We start from the raw sequence: 23813 nt of genomic DNA, 5'->3' as shown, positions 1-23813 counted from the left end.
ATGAATCGGATATCGAGACATGTTACCTTAATTATCTAATATAATTTTAGGTCTTCAGACTAGCATCTAAACTAGTGTTTAGATAATTCAGATTTGGATAGATCAATATAGGTTCGCATTCGGGTAATAGGTATCACTTTTTTTCACATCCCCTAGATGGGCGTAATGCGTATGGGCGTGCAGTAAGCTGTAAGCATGTCAGACAGGGGTCACAGCTGCTTTCACATTAGCACGGGGACGGGGGCAGACCGGATCTACGGGATTGACTGACTGGTTCGCGTCATGACCGCACGCTTTCTAGCCTAGCCAGCGTTTGGCGTGGGTGTCAATTCTGCTGGTGGTGAAGCATTCAACACTTCGGTAGAGACGAAAGAGAGAGAGAGAGAGAGAGGATAACGTATTCTAATCAACTTTGTGCACGCACTAATCTTTCTTCTGCTCGTCGCCAGCTACATATTTGAAGAAAAAAAACATTCGTATCTCAGTCGAGAGATGTGTGTAGAATACGTCCACAAGACAGAGTCAAAGACACTGCCTGCCCTCGGGAGCTTCCTGCTCACCCACTAGTCGGTCGCTGCGCTAGCTAATAAAGGCACAAACTCAAAAACTCATGATGGCCCAAAACGAAACCACTGACGGTGTCCTGTTCAAAGTCTGCACACGGCCCACAGTTTCGCTCGGCATGGAAATCATGACAACAACACGCCAAAACAAGAACCGAGGGCGGGGGATCTCACACCGCGGCCAGCGATACCAGCGGCGTCTTGTTGACGGCGTCCGTGGCCTGCGCGTACAGGGAATTGTGACGCAGGATCAGCTTCAGGCCCTTGGCGGCCTCGGACTCGGAGGGCCTCGCCGCCACCAGAACCCTCCGCTTCATAGCGTGGTGGCGGCTGTTGTAGTAGTTCTCCGCCAGCGCGGACGCGTCCAGGCAGGACCAGGCCGACCCCCGTGGGGCGCTGGCCGCCCACATGAACCGCCTGGAGGACGGGTCCACGAGGGACTCGCGGAACTCCTTGGCTCCCTCGCATGGCAGGCCCTGCGCCGCGGGCAACGCAACACAACCAGGTTCAGTTCGAACGCACACAGCAAGCAGGCAGGGTTGGGTTTGGGTGGTTACCGTACTAACCTCTGCCATGGCTTTGATCTTGAGCGTGACGCTGTTTGACAGCACCACGACCTTCTCGTTGCTCCGGACCCTACTGACGAGGAGGGCGCAGTCGAGGACGCGGTCCTCGGGTCTGGGAGATATCATATCCGCGAGCGCGGCGGAGCTTCGAGGGCCGAACAACGCCATCATCGGGTTGAAGGAGCCGGAGCTGATCTCGATCTCCTCGTCGATGCGCTGCGCTGAAGGGGTCGCGGGCGGGGTTGGTGCTACCGGGAACATGTCGGCCGAGCTCTGGACGTGGATCCACCAGCTCTCCCTTGCCATGCACTCCTCGATCCATTGCAGGATGGAGGTCGCCTTCGTTGACCGTCTGAACAGGCCCTCCCGCTGCTTCATGGAATCCAACTCCCTGATCACTGTAAAGAGAAACGTATGTACTGCCTCAGTTAGCAAAACCTTTGGTGATGGTCTCCAGAGCATTTCAGGATGAGTTTGCACAACATTTACACAACAGCTGCATTTGCTCTGAGCTTACCAATCCTTGGTATGAACAGGCGAGTTCCTTTTAAGCCTTTTAGCAGCATAATAGCCTTCCTAGACTCGTCATCAAGAAGACTGTCTGTATTAGCCACCATGGTCCAGGTTTTCATGCCTTCTCCAGCACTACCTGATTCGTGGCCATTACACTGCCCAGCATAAAGATAGGTAATGTCAGATGCGATACTAAAAACAGAAGGCATTCATATGAAGCATACAGATACAATCACTCCAACAACTTACTGAGAGATCGTTCAATTTATCTTCTAACTTGATCGCCAAGTCACCAGCAGCAACGCCAGCTGGTCTAGCAACAGCACAGGTACAATCATGCGAGCTAGCAGGTCTCAAAGGAGAATTTGACACAAGAGTCTGGAAGGGGAGCCTACCAACAACCCTTTTCTTTGTGACCGCACTTTCAACTCGTGTAAGGTTTCCAGACATGTCCCTTGTTTTCCGAGCTGCAGAAGATAGTGGTGTCAAGTTCTCCTTGTCTGAGCAGAATGCTTCCTGATCTTGGTCTAAGTCGACTGAGAGGTCCTTGGGAAAACACTTCCTTGCTTTCATGCCTCCTGAAGATATAGGAGTCAAGTTCTCCTTATCCGAATAGAAAACATCAAAATCTACTGTGTGGACTTTTTTGGACTTCGATGATAATTCACATTGCTTCTTATTTGAGCTATTCTCTGTTGACACTGAATTATCGACCCTTGACCCAAGAACTTTATTCTTATTTGAAGCATTTGCTGCTGACACTGAATTATCCATCCTTGTACCAAGAACTCCCCTAACAACGGTCTTCACCTTAGAGGCAGGAGTCACGTTCTCTTTGTCTGAGAACAGATTTTCCTGCCTCACAGGGGACATAGCCTCGTACTTTCTCGGAGCCAGCACTGAGTTTTCCCTATCCAGAAGGATATCATCTTTGAATTCCAGATATGAAATGGGCATACACTCCTCCGTTTGGCTCTTCAGATATTTTTCATCAGTTGGAATTAATGGGTTAAGATTCTCAGAGACAGGTTCATTTAATTTCATCTGATCTCCAGTGTTCAGCATGGAGTTCTCATTTTCAGAAAAGTCGCCATGATCTAAATTGAGAGGGGAAATAGAATCCATCAACTGTTGGGAAATGGTAGGCTTTAAAACTATATTGCTCCTCTCCATTATTATGTTACCTGATCCATTGGGGGTGATTTCATCCTTGTCCAGTGGGCAGATCTCTTCACCTTCTTCAATTCCATCAGTATCCAAATTGTCAAATAGATTCCCACGAATGGTCCCTTCGAGCTGACAGTTCCCAGGGCCCTCAGTAATCTTATTTGGGTTTATATTCTCGCTTTTTGAGAGACCTTCCTCCAAGTTAAGATGGTTCAAGTCATCGTGCTTCACTTCTGGTATTATAAGATATTCTGAAAGAAGCTCAGATTCTGTATGAACACTAGCAACATTCCATTGTGGAATTTCCTTGTCGGCGAACACATCATCTTTGAAATGCAAAGGGAGAGCAGAATCTAATAAGCCTAGTTTCTTCTGCAGCTTTGCACCAATTGGATCTTGTGGGATATAATTATCAGGTTTTCTCTCGTTCATATTTCCCTCCATGATCATGCTGGCCGGGGGATTCATGTCAACGTTATCTTCAGCAATCAACTCTTCCTTTTCTTCAGCCTTTTCAATTTCAGAAATACCAAATAAAGCTATACATACCGCACATTCTGTCCCACAGCTCTGAGAACATACAACAATATCATTTTGGTCTCCCTTCTGAAAGCTATGGCTCAGAGTGCTGCTTCTCTCGCTGCTCCTGCCTGTGTCAACACGAAGTGATTTGACTGACTTCAACTTGGACCTCTTGGACACTTTGTTTGAGGCATCCTCCTGCTCGCCTGACTGGATTGATTTTCCAGCATTTGTCAGTGTGCCTGGCATTTCCTGTATGATCAACGAACCAAAAGATTCTGAAATTTGATTCTTGTCGACCAACTTTTCCTCTGTCACTCCGTTTCTTTTCTCATGAAATTGGGAAAGTGAATGCTCTTCCACAAAAAAAGGTTGAAGGAACTCAGACAATGGAGGTGCTGAGGGGGCCACTTTGGCTGGAAATGCAATGTCTTCAGACACAATTTGTTCACTTGTATCCTGGATATTAGATCAGACAGTTAGCAATCATTTCCAGAAAATGGATCCAAAGCTGAAAGTCTATACGATAAAAAGTAAGAAAACAACAGCAATATAACTCGTGTAAACAACTTTAGACATGAAACAAACAGTAACACCTAAAACTATTGAAAATTAAAAAAAAAACTGACATACATGTTAAACTGTAAACCAATGCTATTAGCTAACTTGAGCATAGATGAATTTTACAAGTGGAATTGGATATTGGATATATATTGTCAGCTGAATAGCTGATCACATAGTTTGTGCTGATGCAATTTATAGTTGACTTGGTTACACAAAATTAAGGTCACAAAATTTGGTCATATGCAAAGGATAGCACATTTAAGTGTTGATATGCTCTGACTTCAACATACAAAATAAATGCAAGAACTGTGTTTAACTTGTGAAATACAACATTCATAGAAGCAGCCAAATGAATTCACATGTGCAAAAATGTTTGCTTTACACAAGCTGAAAATTACACACACCTACCATAAAAAATCTTTTGTTAAGCTAAGGAAAAAAAACTCTGGGGTAAACCACCCTAGGCTTTTTTTTAAAAAAATCATTTGTCAAACTAAGCAAACAAACAAATAGAATGTAAAAAACTCGATCTGTGGGGATATGACAACCCCAAGGTATTGCATCAAGAAGAAAATCTCAAGCAGGTCAAGAAAACACCCGAATCCCTACCTCACCCATAAACAAATAAATAGTATGTCATTTCAGATAAATTTAACTTAGCACAATAGAATCAGGAGCATAGAAAATAATATGTATCAAATAGAGGTTCGCACTTATTCTATGACTCTACGGACATGCACAATGTATTTTGACTGGCATGAAGTGCCCAAATAATAACAAATCTAGCAGTACAGCATGACAAATTTCATTTAGGCAACATAATTATTTTCAATCAAGTTTGGCACAAGGCAGGCATGCAGCATTCACAAGGCATGACAAAAATATGATGATATTCATAGGAATTAGGCAACTGCTGGATACAGTCAAATGGGATCATCAATGCAGTAAAAAACTAAGAAGAGAATGTTGATTGATCAGTAGCGATTAACAGGGCAGATCTACTTGAAGTGGCATGTAGGAAAATAAGACGTTATATATATTCATAGAACAAGCATACAAGGATTACTACAGTGGAGTAACTATAATCAACACATCAAAAACTGGAAAGAATTGAGGCAATTCGCGTTGCTGCCTTTGATTTTGCAACCTAGCAGATCCATTTTCTTAGATGCAAAGAAGATCATACATAACATACTAATACGAAAAAAATAAAAATAAAAACTACATCAGTTGCCACTTTGCAGTTTCAGGCTATGAAGTCAATAAACATGGATTGCAGCTCTAAAGATACTGATAAGCATTTCATAGAATGTTTCCAGTAGTCAGTAATACTGGTTTGCTGTGAACAAACCTGATGGGTCTCCATGTTCACTGAATCCCTGTGCCCAGGCAATAACTTGCTGCTTGGTTCCTGCGCATTTCATCAAACACTAAACCACAAAGAAACGGCACCGAGTGCCAAAACAACATAGAAACTTATTCTACGAGCATATAAACGAGAATTAGATAGTTGCTACCTTAACATATGGCTCCTCTTTGTCCTCCTCAGGCAGCGATGGCATATACATCAGATCGTCCATCTCAAATGCCTCACGAAGCGACAGCCAGAGCAGCTTATACTCCCTCTTAGAGGCCCCGAGCCGCAGCGTGTCACCGGTAGCGAGATCCACTGGCGTGTTGGGTGGGATCCGTCGCCCCGAAACCCATGTCCCGTGCACTGCATCAATGAAGACCCCCAGGAATGGGAAACGCCGAGTTAACTTCCACGTCATTTCAATCCAAAAACAGAAGACTGAGACACTACATCGTTTCAGTCGAAAATTAGAAGACTGCGACACTCTGTAGGAAATTTCGATGGGGGAAAAAATCTGATCCCAAATCCGCAATGATGAAGGCAGCATTGATCCCGTCTGGAGATGATCCAAGTCCAACAACGCATTGAAGTTCTAGTGAAATCCCTAAATAGAATACGCCACAGTTGAACGAGCACGAATCAATTGAAATGTAGACTAACAGGCCAGATCAGTCCGCGGGATCGGACCAATCCTGTTAGCGCCGCTATCACGAACACATTACGAGGATGCAGAGGAAGGGGAAAAGGTAACAGAGGCTGGCGTCTCACCGGAGTGGAGGTCGGTGACGGTGATGAGACTCTGTCGACGTCGGCACCGTAGCTCGAGGTGGAAGCGGCTGACGCTGGGGTGGTCGACGAGCACGTGGCAGTCGGGGTGCCGACCCACCATCACCGGCGGGTCCTCCTCATCACTCTCCACTTCTCTTCCGCCGGACCCGCACATCGCCTCCGGCGGTGGTGCGTTGAGGAAAATGTGCTTGAGCACGATGCCGCCCTTGGACACCGCAAACGCCGCGATCAAGGCGTCCCCGTCCGCCGCCGCCATGCCGTGGGGAATCTCTCTTCTCTCGGTGCGCGTGGCTGTGTGGCCGCTGCTGAGGTCAAGGAGACGTAGTGCAGACTGCGAATCTCTGCGAGTTTGAAGCCTTGGAGAAGAACGGGGAGGGGGATGTGTAGGGGGGATGAGCGCCGGCGAAGGAGACGTTGGAGGTGGCTATGAAACCGGGCGGCAGATTTGGATTTTGGAGTTGCAACGGTCAGAATTAGGACCAGCGTGTGCGGTGTGCCGCGTGAGTGGTGAGCGTCTCTCTCAAATGGGCCGCGAAAAGAACGGGCCTAATCGGTGTGGGTCGTAAATGTTGGGTCTCTTGCGTACTAGAGAGAAAGGACTGGGCTGGGCTATATTTCATATCGAGCGAGCTTTATTCAGACAGAGAGAGGCAGAGTGTGACGGAACCTCCAAAGTAATTAGGTTCACCTACAGCTGTACTTGTCCAATAGACATCAGACAACCCTGTAGATGTTCCTGAATCACTCGACAAGCTCGGTATCTTCTTTCTTACCTTTCCAGGAACGTTTCACCCGTCTTGCAGACATTACAGAACATCGGAGATATAGAAATGCGGAAGCGATTACATAAACTTACATTTATTTAGAAAGTAAGATCAAGTTACTTATTACAGACCAGAGTTATCGTATGAGTGCAGAGTAATATTATTACACATACCAAGGGAGGTAAAAACTCCTCCCGATAAGTTCTTATATAAAAGTTCTATATGGAGGATCCTTTCCTCCCGCACTTCATTCCTTGCGTTCTTCTTTTGGCACCATCTTAGAGCAGAAGCAACAAAAATTTGTCGCTTCCTCACCTAAAAACAACGGGGGAATAAACCCTGAGTATGGAATTACTCAGCAAGTCTTACCCGACTAAAGAAAAGACTCTCAAGGGTATGCTGGTTATAAGGGAGTCAAGGTAAGACTTTCAATAATCAAAGACTCTGTTTTGTAGAAATGATTACTAAAGTGGATCCTTAAAAATCCAGTTTTATTTGTCAGGTTAAGTAAAATTACCTGCAACTAGAGTTTTTTCTACCCTAGTTCAATCACTTGTCCTGCATTAGCCAATTTCTTAACAAACCATCATCTTTAGTGGATTGCTACGTGTAAGTCAGTGACCAAGTCTTCATAACCGCGAAGGTACGGCGATCCGAATCGATTATACTCAGCTGAGGATCTCCAATCACACGACATATGTAGCACTTAACCCTTGCATATGTCAACCCGCCACCGGGGTTCTTAAGACCAGATCAGGTTCACGCAAACTGAGAGCACAGATACACCACCGTCCAGCCTCTTGCCACGGAGGGTACACGCTACTCCCGCCACCGCTCCACGCCCATTTCGTGTTATCTTATTCTGGCCTTAGTCTGCCCGAGGCAAGGCTTACCCATGACGAGGCATGTGACCAGTTAAAGGGTCCTCGGTCATCAAGCCTACATCGACACGGTCCTTAATCGACTCAGACGGAGACACTACACCAAGACTCCTTTCTCGTGCAAGTCACCCGCCCGGTCTCAGCTTAATCATTTCAACCCAAAAACTTGGTACCTGGCAGAGGTACATCTTTTCCGATGTTGAACCCATCACGACCATGATGGATCCACCATCAAGTTTTATTTTTGAAAACAACCCTCCCACTTTGCCAATCATCTTTTGTAAAACAAATCCTTTTGTTTTTCTAAAGCAATACTAAGCATAGAAAAACCTTTTTGTAAAAACAGGGTTTCAAGGAAGGTAATGCAGGAATTGTTTAAGCATTCAACTCCTATCACCTAATGCATCAATCAAGTGAGAAAGATTTTAAAAACATCAAGGAAGGTGGCAAATGCACCAGAGCTTGCCTTCGTTAGTAGGTGAGTCAGGCTCGGACCCGCAGATATCGAAGTAGAAACAATTCCCGGCCTGATATTCCGAAGGTGGTGGTGTCTTCTCTTCGGTCACTTCGATTTCTTCTTCGTTTTCTAAATATAGCCATATAAGTATACTAGGTACGTGCCCGTGCGATGCCACGGAACGTGATTACAATAATGACGACAAAATCCGTGATTAAACATAGATACATAACAATATAAATACGTAATATTATTATAAATATTTCGACCCAAATATTATTATAAATAACGCATAGAGGAATGTCAGTGTTGCGGTAGTGAATCCCTTTGTGTGTTATTTCTTAGACGGCGACGTGGGTAAACCTGGCCCAGATATGCGTGATCAGTAGTAGGCACCAGCGACTACAATATGTGCCCCAGAGTAAGCCAAAACTCAATAGTTAGAATTATATTGCGATATTCTTAATGAAAGAAACCCAGAGCATGTAAGCACTGATGTCTCGCGTAGTTAAGGGAATAAAAACACAAGAAACATCAAATAGATAACCACCATTCAACGTGTGTGGGATTCGTACTCTGATAGATCACAAATTCAACACAATTACCTGAGAAAAGAGGGAGAACAGATAGAAAGGGAGATCAGTGTGGCTCCATTTATAGCTGGTGAGGGCACTGCCGATTTCCACCTTTTATCAATGGAGAAATTTGGGAAGGAAAGAGATTCACACGTTCAAGGAAACAGAGCAGAGTAAAATATAGGAAGGGATCCATCTCGCCTAAAATTTGGTGGTTGTACATCACTCGCACTCGCATTTGTTTGTTGCACGGAGGTAAATAAGGCAAGAAATAATGCACGGAGGGAAACTTGTCTACACAATGTGAGATGTTAGCAGAAAACCATAGGAAAATAAAAGTAGATCAACCAACAAATCACAGAGCACGAAACACAAATTAACGTGAAAACTCCTTCAATGCGAAGAGAAAAACCACGGGCATCAGCCAGACAAAACCTTCACTACATGTGTAGTGTTTACAAAACGTCATCCGTAGACGACGACTTACAAGAGGAGTAAAATGACTACGCGAAACAAACCATAATTAGCCCCCCTGGCGTGCAAGGCTGCTGGCCGATGGGCCAATTTGTGTCGCTACGCTCCGGCCCAAGCATCCCGCGCGACGGGGCTCCGTTCCGCTCGTCAACATTGTCTCCATATGCAGAATTTGGATCACAAACTCAACATGAGAGACCACGACACACAAATTATTTACTACTATAATGCACTACTTTTAATAGTTCCAGTCGTGGTTTTTTGTGCGTCGCGTTCCCACCCGCTGCTCGTTCTCCACGCTTCGCTATCCAGGAGCGTCCGCTCGCTCTCTAACATCCGCAAACACTATCCTTTGAGCATTACATATCTTTTTGAACTGATTTAGTTGTGCATTATCATTTTATTCAATATTTTGTATGTCGTCGCAACGCACGGGCACCTACGTCGTGGTAAAAAGGTTTAGATTAGTGTATGGTTGTCGACATATTTGTCTGTCATTACAAAATTCTAAATTGACTCTTTAGAAATATTTTGTGTAATATTGATAATGTTTACCACACGGATTTTACATATTATAGTGATATTTGTCGTTCCGTTTATATATTTCATACAAATTTTTTTTACTCCCGTCGCAACGCACGGGCATTCACCTAGTAGGGATAAAATGTCTGGTAGTTTCAAAAAATGAGAGACATGTGTAAACTTTAAAAAAATAGAGTAAAAACTGAGTTGCATCTCTGATTAGGGATAACCATGCAATTCACTAAAATTTAAAAGAAAAGAGAGGAGATAGATTCGTTCCTAGGTATCTTGTCGATATTTTCTAGTGAATAAAGAGCCATATACCATATTTATTGTGATGTTAATTAGTTAATACATAATTAAAGCTTGTTTGGATACTCTCTTGTTCACCTCGATCCACATAGATTAAGGCTCTTATTCATCTCAATCCACATAGATTAAGATAATTTATGGTGTAAATTAATTCTATACGTTCACTCGATCCACATAGATTAAGGCTCTTATTCACCTCAATCCACATAGATTAAGATGATTTATGGTGTAAATTAGTTCTATACTGGATGGTATTGAGTCGATTTAAATCTATAGAAGTCAAAGTCCACCCTAATCCACTCCCATTCACGTGGAATTAGAATAATGAGTCTGAGAATACTTACAGCTCCTTATCTCCGTTCCCGTGAATAAATGTTGTACGAACCATTTTGAAATTAGATTTATATAAGCTTGTTCGTTGTGAAAGTCATATTTTTCACATGTGCCTTCCCAAGAACAATGGCATGACTTAAATACACAATTACACGAACACACATACTCTAGAAATATTTTACTTCATCCGTCTATAGATCGTGACAATACCCGAACAAAAAAGCTTCCATCCGTTCAATAGAACTGGTGATATAAGAACAATGCAATCAGTACCGAACAAGCGTGAGTTATTCCTTCTGCAGATGTGTCACAATTCTAGCAATGTGGTACTGCAGACAAGTACCAACGTGGATCTATGAATACAATGGCATGAATACCAGAGTAGAGTGATCCAATGCAGGCAATATGGTAAAAACGCCAGCGAAGCAAGAATGCTAGCTAGGTGTCTACTCTGACAGGGTTGACTTCAGGTCTCCGCTCTTCTCCATCTCAAGAACGATATCACATCCCCCAATCAGCTCCAATTTGTAGTAGAGCTGGGGAAGGTAGGCCAGTTGGAGTACGTCTTCAAACCTTGCCTAACTTCCTCGTCAGATAAGATGTCGAAGGACCCAAAGCTGACCCCTTCCTTCTTCAAGGCGTTCACAACCTTCGAACTGAAGCCGCAATGAGGAGCATCTGGAGTGCCCTTCATTAAAAGCATCACCGGTGCAGAGGAAACCAGGGACTTCAATCTGTCCTCCAGGCTTTCCTTTGGAATAACCCCTTTCTCAGACATAACCTTCTTCAGCTCACCACTCTTGTGCATCTCCATCACTATGTCTGAGCCGCCAACCAGCTCACCTTTTATGTATAGTTGAGGGTAACTGGGCCAGTTTGAGAGCACTTTCAGCCCCTGTCTAACCTCATCAGCTGAAAGGATGTCAAAACTTGAGAAAGGAATATTCTCTTGCTTAAGTATGTGGACCAACTTCCCACTGAACCCACACCTTGGTTCCTCTGGTGTACCTTTGATGAATACCATCACTGGGCTGGAATTAATAAGGCTTTCCAAACGAGCTTTCTGAGCATCAGTAAGCCCAATTGGTTCAGCAACTGCACCACCCTTCTCAGTTGCAGACTCGGGCTGACCTACTTCTTCATTTTTTCTACCCTGTGGTTTGAGGGGAATATTGTGCTCCTCAAAAACATCCTTCAATTCACCACTGTCATGCATAGCAATAACAATATCACATTCACCAAGAAGCTCGCCTTTGCAGTAGAGTTGAGGAACAGTGGGCCAGTTGGAGAACTTCTTCATACCTTCACGAACATCATTATCTGTAAGGATGTCAAAGCTCCCAAATTTGACCCCTTCTTGCTTCAAAATGTTGACCCCTTTTTGCTATGAGAAGATGTTTTTGTGTTATTATATCATGCTCTTAAACTTGAAATGATATGCAGATGTCCTAATGGCCTCATATGGAGTGGGAATCTTAAACTCATTAAAGTGAATGACAGAAATTACCATAGGTAAGAGTTCTAAGATAAAGATTAGAGTATATTTCAAGTTACCTTCAGAAGACCAAGATGGTGAGCAGTGGCTTTGTTCTTCTGTGTCCTTGCCATCTGCATAGTCAAAAAAAATAGATAACATATTTAAGTCACAGCAATAGAAAATTAGAAGATATATGAGATTAAATTTCCAGCTCCATGGTCTACAAATTACTCAAAAAATGCAATACCATCAATTCATCACCATGGAACCAGGGTCCACAATTTTGTTTGGAATGATCCAAATTTCATTTTGTTGACCAAAATTTGACTTTTGTATTTTTATATTTTGAATCCAAATCCATTTAAAATCGGACCAAAATTCGTTTTTCAGTTAGTAGAGAAAACTAAAACCCCTTGAAATTCGGTGATTTCGAACCAAAAAAAGTAAACCTTGCATGGAACACAACCAAAAAATAGTTTAGATGTTAGCACTGGCTTTTAAAAACCTAATAGCTATCGATCACATCTACAGAAGAGTGGGCGAGACAATTCCACTTGTTGCCTATCAGTCCTGGGTTTAAATCAGCCTACGAGCAGAATTTTGCAGGGTTAAGGCTGTCTAGAAATTCCCTTCTCAGATTCCAACGTTGTCAATAATGGGTATTCCCTTTTTAAGGAAAAGCAATCAAATCCAGCAATGTGATCAGAGGCACAGAACATATAGCATTTGTCGACACTACATATTGATGTGATAAACTAATCAACCCACAAAATAGACTATGATCGTTTCACAGGGATGGAAGCATTTAAAAAGCAGGAAAACCCCATATAGACTAAACTTCCACACAAACCTCACCAGACACTTAACCATCAAACACAAACAGTACAGAACCCAAGGTTAGCATCCCATCTCTCAAATAAAATAATAACCTCTTAAGACAATCCCAATTTCACAGCCGCACTAACACAACATTCTCCCACAACATCAGACACATACAAGGTGAAACTAATGATAGTTCGAAACCAGAACGGAAGAAATTTAAAACCTGTAGTATTTCTGGCGTCCCAAACTATGAACTATCTAAGCGACTCAGCATCAAAAACCATCATTTTCTTGGGTCAAGAATAAAATCAGACTTTGTATCTCATGTGAAGGCAACTTCTGGGTATAGTATGATATCTGTAATCTAATATTAAAACTTGCAATGAATACCATGTGGGAGATATTCCTAAGCAATAAGGCCCGGTTCGAAAGCACGTTATATAACAGATCATGAAGTGACACATATCACAGCACTCGGCAAACATTTAGCATTTATGTTCCCTACTATGAAGATTATTGGTTAATTCCTCCATTTCTAAAATACTTTATCAATCGGTTTTGGAGACTACTATTATATAATATTACTAACCAATTTAGATCATTCCTTCGAGATACGCACTGGAATGTTAATTACAGAAATGCTTACTTAGCAGACCAACACAGAAGACTGTCACAAAATGGAAGTGGACTTGCCTTCATGTACCTCTTGGCTTGCCTCAGGAGCCAGATTGGTGCCCTCTCGACCTTTTTCCCTCTGATTGCGCTCACCAGCAGTGGCTCCGCCACCGTTCCGAGCGAGGCCTCCTCCATTACTGTCTCTGAACCGGGCCATCACGTAAAAAAAGAGCAGCTAAATTAACTTCTCAGCCCAAGCCTCGCAACCTGTGAGCAGAAGAGAAGAAGATTCACCTCCGACAACCGGTTAAGTAAGGAATTAATTTTTTCTGAAACAAGGAAATTGTTGAAGAAGTGGTCAGTATACCTTGGAGGTTAAGTCAGGAATCGATTGATGTTTTGGATGAATTTCTGGTACTCGTCGTCACTATCCCAAGAAGAATATTCTGCCTCTTCATCTGCTAATGCTACTTCATGAAAAGAAACAAACACTTCACTCAATATTGAATCGAACTGCAGCTGCAAACCAGAAATGCAAGAAAAAAAGAAGTACGACTGCGTGCATACGGTGATTGCTATGACATACATGCAGCACCTATCATGTATAACCATTTCCAAATAAGAACAAAGATCACTGCTTCTCAATGCAGCAAGGCTATGACGTGATGCTTCTCAATGTCATAGCATGTGCTGGTACTGAGAACATAAAAGCTCATGTCACCTAGCATGTTGTGTCAGCATTTGAGGCTTGTTACCTGCAACACGAGGTGCATTTGCTGTGGCCTTTGGGGGGGTTGAGGCAGCAACGGGCCGACCTGAAAGTTTATCAGGTTTGCCAAGAGATCTCTGGATCGAAGCACAGACATTATCAAATAGTTCAGTCTCAAGGCTTTCCATCGCCCATGTTTCACTTTCCAGAATTGAGGTTGTTGACTCCCCTGATCTCCTTGTTTCCTCAATGATTCCAGGTAGCCTGGAACCTTGGGCCTTACGAAAGGTGCTGTTTACAATGGCTAATTCCTCAGTGTCGAGAACCCCTGCATAGACCAGGAAAGATTAAGAGTTGTGATCAATCTGCATAATTAAGGTTTACCAGAGTGTATAACGAGAGGCAATAATTCCAGTAATCGATGGCACATAAGTGACTCCGGAACTGCTTACTCTACGAAAGTTGCGGCATGAGAGTGGAGGATCATCTTACTCTGCGAAAGTTGTGGCGGAGGTGGAACAGCTAGCGGGCGACGGCGGAGGCAGGTGAATGCACGAGACAGCGGCTGCTTCGGCGATGGTGGAGAAGCCCTGGCACTGCTTGTGCTTGGCGTTGGCCGTCCATTTGACGAAGACGATTCCCCGACGCTTCACCACCTTGCAGAACCGGCACAGGCGCTTCACCGCCGCACGGACCTTCATCTTCTTCTTTGTTCCCCCGCTCGCCTCGGGGCCTTCTCGTCTTCCTTCCGTCCGATTCATCTAGCGCGGAGTCAGATTCTTGGTTAGGGTTCCGTGGGAGCGAGGATTGCGCGAGCGGGGGCATGGTGTAGGAATCTAGACGCCCACTCTTGGCTCTTGCGGACGCGCGGTGGGGGAGGCGGCGAGGTGAAGCGGCGATTTCTCCGTAAACCCCGTCGCCAGCCTGGGCCCCGCAACCGGCGCTGGAGACGCGACCGCGGCCGTGGGCGTCCCGGGCGCGGATGGGGACGGGGACGCAGACGGGGACAAGGACGCCGTGGGGGTCTCGCTCTCGGACCTCACTACCGCCGTGGGGGTCTCGCTCCCGACGCCGGAGACGGGGGCGCGGTGGAGGTGTACGGCGGGGGCAGACGGCGCAGTTATGGGGAGAGGAGGAGGAGGTGGTGGATCCAGGGCGTGGAACCACGGCGCCAGGGCGGGCGTACGGTGGATCCGCGGCGCTTTCGGGCACGGCGGGGGAAGGGGCGCGGTGGAGGGGTGCGGCGGGGGAAGGGGCGCGGTGAGAGGCAGAGGCAAAACCTGCGGGCGTTGATGCAGCGTGGAGGGAGCGCGGAGGGAGACGGCAGAACCGTGCGCCACTGTAAGATTGTGGACGCCTATAATAGCTACTTAATTAGTAGTAGAGATGTAAGAATGAATGCCATGTAATGCTCATGAGAGTGCAACGCACGGGCATTCACCTAGTAGGGATAAAATGTCTGGTAGTTTCAAAAAATGAGAGACATGTGTAAACTTTAAAAAAATAGAGTAAAAACTGAGTTGCATCTCTGATTAGGGATAACCATGCAATTCACTAAAATTTAAAAGAAAAGAGAGGAGATAGATTCGTTCCTAGGTATCTTGTCGATATTTTCTAGTGAATAAAGAGCCATATACCATATTTATTGTGATGTTAATTAGTTAATACATAATTAAAGCTTGTTTGGATACTCTCTTGTTCACCTCGATCCACATAGATTAAGGCTCTTATTCATCTCAATCCACATAGATTAAGATAATTTATGGTGTAAATTAATTCTATACGTTCACTCGATCCACATAGATTAAGGCTCTTATTCACCTCAATCCACATAGATTAAGATGATTTATGGTGTAAATTAGTTCTATACTGGATGGTATTGAGTCGATTTAAATCTATAGAAGTCAAAGTCCACCCTAATCCACTCCCATTCACGTGGAATTAGAATAATGAGTCTGAGAATACTTACAGCTCCTTATCTCCGTTCCCGTGAATAAATGTTGTACGAACCATTTTGAAATTAGATTTATATAAGCTTGTTCGTTGTGAAAGTCATATTTTTCACATGTGCCTTCCCAAGAACAATGGCATGACTTAAATACACAATTACACGAACACACATACTCTAGAAATATTTTACTTCATCCGTCTATAGATCGTGACAATACCCGAACAAAAAAGCTTCCATCCGTTCAATAGAACTGGTGATATAAGAACAATGCAATCAGTACCGAACAAGCGTGAGTTATTCCTTCTGCAGATGTGTCACAATTCTAGCAATGTGGTACTGCAGACAAGTACCAACGTGGATCTATGAATACAATGGCATGAATACCAGAGTAGAGTGATCCAATGCAGGCAATATGGTAAAAACGCCAGCGAAGCAAGAATGCTAGCTAGGTGTCTACTCTGACAGGGTTGACTTCAGGTCTCCGCTCTTCTCCATCTCAAGAACGATATCACATCCCCCAATCAGCTCCAATTTGTAGTAGAGCTGGGGAAGGTAGGCCAGTTGGAGTACGTCTTCAAACCTTGCCTAACTTCCTCGTCAGATAAGATGTCGAAGGACCCAAAGCTGACCCCTTCCTTCTTCAAGGCGTTCACAACCTTCGAACTGAAGCCGCAATGAGGAGCATCTGGAGTGCCCTTCATTAAAAGCATCACCGGTGCAGAGGAAACCAGGGACTTCAATCTGTCCTCCAGGCTTTCCTTTGGAATAACCCCTTTCTCAGACATAACCTTCTTCAGCTCACCACTCTTGTGCATCTCCATCACTATGTCTGAGCCGCCAACCAGCTCACCTTTTATGTATAGTTGAGGGTAACTGGGCCAATTTGAGAGCACTTTCAGCCCCTGTCTAACCTCATCAGCTGAAAGGATGTCAAAACTTGAGAAAGGAATATTCTCTTGCTTAAGTATGTGGACCAACTTCCCACTGAACCCACACCTTGGTTCCTCTGGTGTACCTTTGATGAATACCATCACTGGGCTGGAATTAATAAGGCTTTCCAAACGAGCTTTCTGAGCATCAGTAAGCCCAATTGGTTCAGCAACTGCACCACCCTTCTCAGTTGCAGACTCGGGCTGACCTACTTCTTCATTTTTTCTACCCTGTGGTTTGAGGGGAATATTGTGCTCCTCAAAAACATCCTTCAATTCACCACTGTCATGCATAGCAATAACAATATCACATTCACCAAGAAGCTCGCCTTTGCAGTAGAGTTGAGGAACAGTGGGCCAGTTGGAGAACTTCTTCATACCTTCACGAACATCATTATCTGTAAGGATGTCAAAGCTCCCAAATTTGACCCCTTCTTGCTTCAAAATGTTGACCCCTTTTTGCTATGAGAAGATGTTTTTGTGTTATTATATCATGCTCTTAAACTTGAAATGATATGCAGATGTCCTAATGGCCTCATATGGAGTGGGAATCTTAAACTCATTAAAGTGAATGACAGAAATTACCATAGGTAAGAGTTCTAAGATAAAGATTAGAGTATATTTCAAGTTACCTTCAGAAGACCAAGATGGTGAGCAGTGGCTTTGTTCTTCTGTGTCCTTGCCATCTGCATAGTCAAAAAAAATAGATAACATATTTAAGTCACAGCAATAGAAAATTAGAAGATATATGAGATTAAATTTCCAGCTCCATGGTCTACAAATTACTCAAAAAATGCAATACCATCAATTCATCACCATGGAACCAGGGTCCACAATTTTGTTTGGAATGATCCAAATTTCATTTTGTTGACCAAAATTTGACTTTTGTATTTTTATATTTTGAATCCAAATCCATTTAAAATCGGACCAAAATTCGTTTTTCAGTTAGTAGAGAAAACTAAAACCCCTTGAAATTCGGTGATTTCGAACCAAAAAAAGTAAACCTTGCATGGAACACAACCAAAAAATAGTTTAGATGTTAGCACTGGCTTTTAAAAACCTAATAGCTATCGATCACATCTACAGAAGAGTGGGCGAGACAATTCCACTTGTTGCCTATCAGTCCTGGGTTTAAATCAGCCTACGAGCAGAATTTTGCAGGGTTAAGGCTGTCTAGAAATTCCCTTCTCAGATTCCAACGTTGTCAATAATGGGTATTCCCTTTTTAAGGAAAAGCAATCAAATCCAGCAATGTGATCAGAGGCACAGAACATATAGCATTTGTCGACACTACATATTGATGTGATAAACTAATCAACCCACAAAATAGACTATGATCGTTTCACAGGGATGGAAGCATTTAAAAAGCAGGAAAACCCCATATAGACTAAACTTCCACACAAACCTCACCAGACACTTAACCATCAAACACAAACAGTACAGAACCCAAGGTTAGCATCCCATCTCTCAAATAAAATAATAACCTCTTAAGACAATCCCAATTTCACAGCCGCACTAACACAACATTCTCCCACAACATCAGACACATACAAGGTGAAACTAATGATAGTTCGAAACCAGAACGGAAGAAATTTAAAACCTGTAGTATTTCTGGCGTCCCAAACTATGAACTATCTAAGCGACTCAGCATCAAAAACCATCATTTTCTTGGGTCAAGAATAAAATCAGACTTTGTATCTCATGTGAAGGCAACTTCTGGGTATAGTATGATATCTGTAATCTAATATTAAAACTTGCAATGAATACCATGTGGGAGATATTCCTAAGCAATAAGGCCCGGTTCGAAAGCACGTTATATAACAGATCATGAAGTGACACATATCACAGCACTCGGCAAACATTTAGCATTTATGTTCCCTACTATGAAGATTATTGGTTAATTCCTCCATTTCTAAAATACTTTATCAATCGGTTTTGGAGACTACTATTATATAATATTACTAACCAATTTAGATCATTCCTTCGAGATACGCACTGGAATGTTAATTACAGAAATGCTTACTTAGCAGACCAACACAGAAGACTGTCACAAAATGGAAGTGGACTTGCCTTCATGTACCTCTTGGCTTGCCTCAGGAGCCAGATTGGTGCCCTCTCGACCTTTTTCCCTCTGATTGCGCTCACCAGCAGTGGCTCCGCCACCGTCCCGAGCGAGGCCTCCTCCATTACTGTCTCTGAACCGGGCCATCACGTAAAAAAAGAGCAGCTAAATTAACTTCTCAGCCCAAGCCTCGCAACCTGTGAGCAGAAGAGAAGAAGATTCACCTCCGACAACCGGTTAAGTAAGGAATTAATTTTTTCTGAAACAAGGAAATTGTTGAAGAAGTGGTCAGTATACCTTGGAGGTTAAGTCAGGAATCGATTGATGTTTTGGATGAATTTCTGGTACTCGTCGTCACTATCCCAAGAAGAATATTCTGCCTCTTCATCTGCTAATGCTACTTCATGAAAAGAAACAAACACTTCACTCAATATTGAATCGAACTGCAGCTGCAAACCAGAAATGCAAGAAAAAAAGAAGTACGACTGCGTGCATACGGTGATTGCTATGACATACATGCAGCACCTATCATGTATAACCATTTCCAAATAAGAACAAAGATCACTGCTTCTCAATGCAGCAAGGCTATGACGTGATGCTTCTCAATGTCATAGCATGTGCTGGTACTGAGAACATAAAAGCTCATGTCACCTAGCATGTTGTGTCAGCATTTGAGGCTTGTTACCTGCAACACGAGGTGCATTTGCTGTGGCCTTTGGGGGGGTTGAGGCAGCAACGGGCCGACCTGAAAGTTTATCAGGTTTGCCAAGAGATCTCTGGATCGAAGCACAGACATTATCAAATAGTTCAGTCTCAAGGCTTTCCATCGCCCATGTTTCACTTTCCAGAATTGAGGTTGTTGACTCCCCTGATCTCCTTGTTTCCTCAATGATTCCAGGTAGCCTGGAACCTTGGGCCTTACGAAAGGTGCTGTTTACAATGGCTAATTCCTCAGTGTCGAGAACCCCTGCATAGACCAGGAAAGATTAAGAGTTGTGATCAATCTGCATAATTAAGGTTTACCAGAGTGTATAACGAGAGGCAATAATTCCAGTAATCGATGGCACATAAGTGACTCCGGAACTGCTTACTCTACGAAAGTTGCGGCATGAGAGTGGAGGATCATCTTACTCTGCGAAAGTTGTGGCGGAGGTGGAACAGCTAGCGGGCGACGGCGGAGGCAGGTGAATGCACGAGACAGCGGCTGCTTCGGCGATGGTGGAGAAGCCCTGGCACTGCTTGTGCTTGGCGTTGGCCGTCCATTTGACGAAGACGATTCCCCGACGCTTCACCACCTTGCAGAACCGGCACAGGCGCTTCACCGCCGCACGGACCTTCATCTTCTTCTTTGTTCCCCCGCTCGCCTCGGGGCCTTCTCGTCTTCCTTCCGTCCGATTCATCTAGCGCGGAGTCAGATTCTTGGTTAGGGTTCCGTGGGAGCGAGGATTGCGCGAGCGGGGGCATGGTGTAGGAATCTAGACGCCCACTCTTGGCTCTTGCGGACGCGCGGTGGGGGAGGCGGCGAGGTGAAGCGGCGATTTCTCCGTAAACCCCGTCGCCAGCCTGGGCCCCGCAACCGGCGCTGGAGACGCGACCGCGGCCGTGGGCGTCCCGGGCGCGGATGGGGACGGGGACGCAGACGGGGACAAGGACGCCGTGGGGGTCTCGCTCTCGGACCTCACTACCGCCGTGGGGGTCTCGCTCCCGACGCCGGAGACGGGGGCGCGGTGGAGGTGTACGGCGGGGGCAGACGGCGCAGTTATGGGGAGAGGAGGAGGAGGTGGTGGATCCAGGGCGTGGAACCACGGCGCCAGGGCGGGCGTACGGTGGATCCGCGGCGCTTTCGGGCACGGCGGGGGAAGGGGCGCGGTGGAGGGGTGCGGCGGGGGAAGGGGCGCGGTGAGAGGCAGAGGCAAAACCTGCGGGCGTTGATGCAGCGTGGAGGGAGCGCGGAGGGAGACGGCAGAACCGTGCGCCACTGTAAGATTGTGGACGCCTATAATAGCTACTTAATTAGTAGTAGAGATGTAAGAATGAATGCCATGTAATGCTCATGAGAGTGCAAAGATAATAAGAATTTATTATCTAAGTCTTGAATACAACTTTCCTTCACGGAACTCCGAGAACTTAGGGTTTCCGGAGTCAGTAAAGGAGTTCAAAGGGCAGGGGGTTTTGGGTTCTAAGTATCAAACAAGGGCCAAATCAACCCAAACTCTACCCAAGGCTTCTAAATAATGTGTAAAGTTCATGTAAAAAGTTTGGGCAATTTTGGGATTACCATTTATTTTCTAAAAATCCAAAACTAATGTTTTAAGCTACTTTAAATACTCCAAAATTCCTTATTTAATCTAAAAATCATGAAACTATTTTTATTAAATACTATGTAAAATAAGAAGTCTAGGAAAATTGGTTTCACAATTTTAAGATTTTTCTACAATTTTCTATAGGTTTTCAAAGTTCTCGTGAAAAAGAAAAAGGAAAAGACTAAATAGTATTGGGCTGGTTTCAGCCCCAGCGGCCCAGTCCAGAGGGGAAAAACGCGCGCGCGCTCCCGCGCGCTGGCGGCTTTGAAGAAACACCCTCGGGGTTCTGGCTAACTAGAAACGTGTTCTTTCACTGATTCTATGTGTCGCTGACGGTTTGCAAAAGAGACCCCCGGTTTCTATTTCTTCACAGAGGAAGGACCCCGACGGGGGTGAGCGAGGGGAGGCTCCGGCGAGCTCCAGCACCGGCTGAATGGGGCAACAACTAGGGTTCCCGAGCGGCGAACACCAAATCGGACCTACCCCGAGCATTTCCCCTAACTTAATTGTGCAAATGGTGGCCTATTCTATCCTGCCCACGAGAACCGCGAAGGCCATGAGCATTTGATCACGTTCCCGATGATTGGTGGTCTCTCAGTTCGAATTGGTGACTCGGTAAGCATCACAGAGCTATGAGAGTGCTCAAACGAGGGAGAGAGAGGGATAAGCTGACCGGATTGGGGCTGGCCGCGGTGAGGTTAGTTTCGCGGTGGCGGAGAACTGATTTGGGGCGAAACCAAAATTCTAGCTCTCGGATGCACGGTTGCTAGCGATTCTTGGTGGCGGGGTGGATGATGACCTTGCAGAGCTGGTGGGGGCTTCAATTTATAGGGAGAGCGAGCGGTGGCCAGGAATTTTAACGGCGACACACGGCGGTCAGAGGAAAGGAAGGGCACTGGCGCACGTGAATCCGTGGCATCTACCGTGGCAGTCACTCCGACGAGCCACGAAGAGGCACAAGGGTTCACGGCGATGCGGTGGAGGGGCTCAAGTACGTGGCACACGACCGGAAGACGGCGGTACACCGGCGAGCTTATCTGCTCAAGCCGCAAAGTAGAGGGGAAGTACGACGGCGAGTCACCGGAGTGGCGTCCAGCGCATGGCTTTTACCTGGCGGCCTTATCTGGTCATTGGTGGCATAAATCTCAACGGTGGCGGCGTGAATCGCAGCGGAGATCGGTCGTCGGCGGTGAGGGACTGCCGCGCTGGCGTTCTGATCTTCAGCAGGCACTGTACCATGGCGAGGGTAATCAGACAACCTGACAGCCATAGTTTAGGGCCAGATTTCTTCCAGATTTCTATGGCAACACAACCAGCGATCTGCAGCAATATTGTAGTGCTATAAACCAGCTACAACTTTGCTATATTGTGTTCCCACAAAAAGTTAATGGATCTTGCTTGAAATTGGGCTTGAAGTTCATGCCATTCCACTGTTAGTCTGATTTCAGACTTCAAGCAGTCTGACAGTCCAACTTCAGGCTCATTTATTTCCAAATTCTTCTTAACAACTATGCTTATGCTCTTAAGCAAAGTTGTTCTCCTTTGTTTGGTCAACAACTTTGATGTGGTGCCTTAGGGCAAATTCTTACTGGTTTGGAAGTTACACAGCTCCAAAGTTGAGCTTATAACCTAAAATTCAGACTTAGTATAGAACTCAATTGAGGTCTATTTTGCAATTAAGTCCAAAACTTAGGGTTTGGCTTGTAAATCTTCCCAAATGTGAACCATTGGACTTTATATGTCTTGACATTGTAGTTTTTACACTTTAGTCCAAATGTGCACAATTTTTGCACATAGGCCCCTAGGGTTTGGATTTAGGGTTTTCCAGGGTTCCAATGGGGGCTTTTTGTGTCTTAGGGGTATAAATGTGATTCAAGTTTATTCTTGGGAACATTTTATGACTATTCCCCTAAAGCTTTTAGGTTTTCTCAATTTGGGTTAAGTTTTGCTCCTTTAATCCCTATTTAGGGTTAAGTTCCCTACCCAGGGTTCTATTTGCAAAATATTATAACAATACAACTTGTTTGAAATTTTTACCTAGTGAATGCACTCTAGGTGTGTCAAACATATGCAATGCCAATGTTTATGATGCCATGCTCAAGTTTTAGTTACAGTAACACCAGAGGTGTTACACAGATTGTCGGGTGCACCAAATGTAGATCTCTAAACACACCAGCTAATAGTTCAACTATTAGCTATTTTTATAAATTAGTTAATGTTTAGCTAGCTAATTTCACTAGCAATTTTTTAGTCAACTAACTATTAGCTATAGTACATTCAAACATCCCCTTCGCCGTTCCCTCTCGAGAGTTCCTCTTTGTCCGAGTGAAACAAGCCAATAAATAGAAATGGGGGTAAAATACATTTCCGTTACTTAAACTTGTCATCCTGTGCGTACCATTTCGTGTAACACCCCTGGTGTTACTGTCACTAAAACTTGAGCATAACATCATGAGCATTAGCATATCATGTGTTTGTTACACTTAGAGTGCATTCACTAGGCAAAAATTTCAAACAAGATGTATTGATGTGACATGATATGTGTGTAACCCTAGGGTAGGGTACTTAACCCTAAACCAGGCTTAGGAG

At 44.5% G+C, this 23813-nt stretch overlaps 2 protein-coding genes across 5 annotated transcripts; both read right to left on the bottom strand.

Moving 5' to 3' along the window:
- Positions 1-400: 400 nt before the first annotated feature.
- LOC100381618 (uncharacterized) lies at positions 401-6622 on the bottom strand. Of its 4 annotated transcripts, XM_008670049.4 has the most exons (8): positions 6018-6622; positions 5413-5612; positions 5247-5306; positions 2827-3790; positions 1892-2739; positions 1647-1797; positions 1130-1527; positions 401-1039 (listed from the first exon to the last, which is right to left on the bottom strand). In XM_008670049.4, the coding sequence occupies exons 1-8, from the start codon at positions 6292-6294 to the stop codon at positions 734-736; spliced, it is 3204 nt and encodes a 1067-aa protein (XP_008668271.1). In that variant the 5' UTR covers positions 6295-6622; the 3' UTR covers positions 401-733. The 4 variants fall into 4 exon arrangements, with proteins under 4 accessions (XP_008668271.1, XP_035820777.1, NP_001348386.1 ...); NM_001361457.1 differs by having other exon boundaries at positions 610-1039; positions 1892-3790; positions 6018-6409; XM_035964885.1 differs by having other exon boundaries at positions 626-1527.
- Positions 6623-10504: 3882 nt separating this feature from the next.
- On the bottom strand, positions 10505-17153 carry LOC103647020 (monothiol glutaredoxin-S11-like). Its single transcript, XM_008671594.4, has 2 exons — positions 16733-17153; positions 10505-11199 (listed from the first exon to the last, which is right to left on the bottom strand). Exons 1-2 carry the CDS (start codon positions 17151-17153, stop codon positions 10871-10873), a joined length of 750 nt encoding a protein of 249 aa, XP_008669816.2. The 3' UTR covers positions 10505-10870.
- Positions 17154-23813: the final 6660 nt, after the last annotated feature.

This window comes from Zea mays, chromosome 2 (genome assembly GCF_902167145.1).
Source record: "Zea mays cultivar B73 chromosome 2, Zm-B73-REFERENCE-NAM-5.0, whole genome shotgun sequence".
NCBI lineage: Eukaryota > Viridiplantae > Streptophyta > Magnoliopsida > Poales > Poaceae > Zea > Zea mays.
This window is presented reverse-complemented; position numbering and strand designations above follow the sequence as displayed.

Bases quoted from the DNA above. Each gene is read 5' to 3' on its own strand.
- LOC100381618 (XM_035964884.1), bottom strand. From the start codon at position 6,294: ATGGCGGCGGCGGACGGGGACGCCTTGATCGCGGCGTTTGCGGTGTCC. The intron at 3,791-5,246 runs GTTTGTTCACAG...TCTAATATCCAG, and splicing joins TGAACATGGAGACCCATCAG to GATACAAGTGAACAAATTGT. The intron at 1,528-1,646 runs GTAAGCTCAGAG...TTCTCTTTACAG, and splicing joins CCTGTTCATACCAAGGATTG to TGATCAGGGAGTTGGATTCC.
- LOC103647020 (XM_008671594.4), bottom strand. From the start codon at position 17,153: ATGCATGACAGTGGTGAATTGAAGGATGTTTTTGAGGAGCACAATATT. The intron at 11,200-16,732 runs GTGAGCTGAAGA...TATACATAAAAG, and splicing joins GATGGAGATGCACAAGAGTG to GTGAGCTGGTTGGCGGCTCA.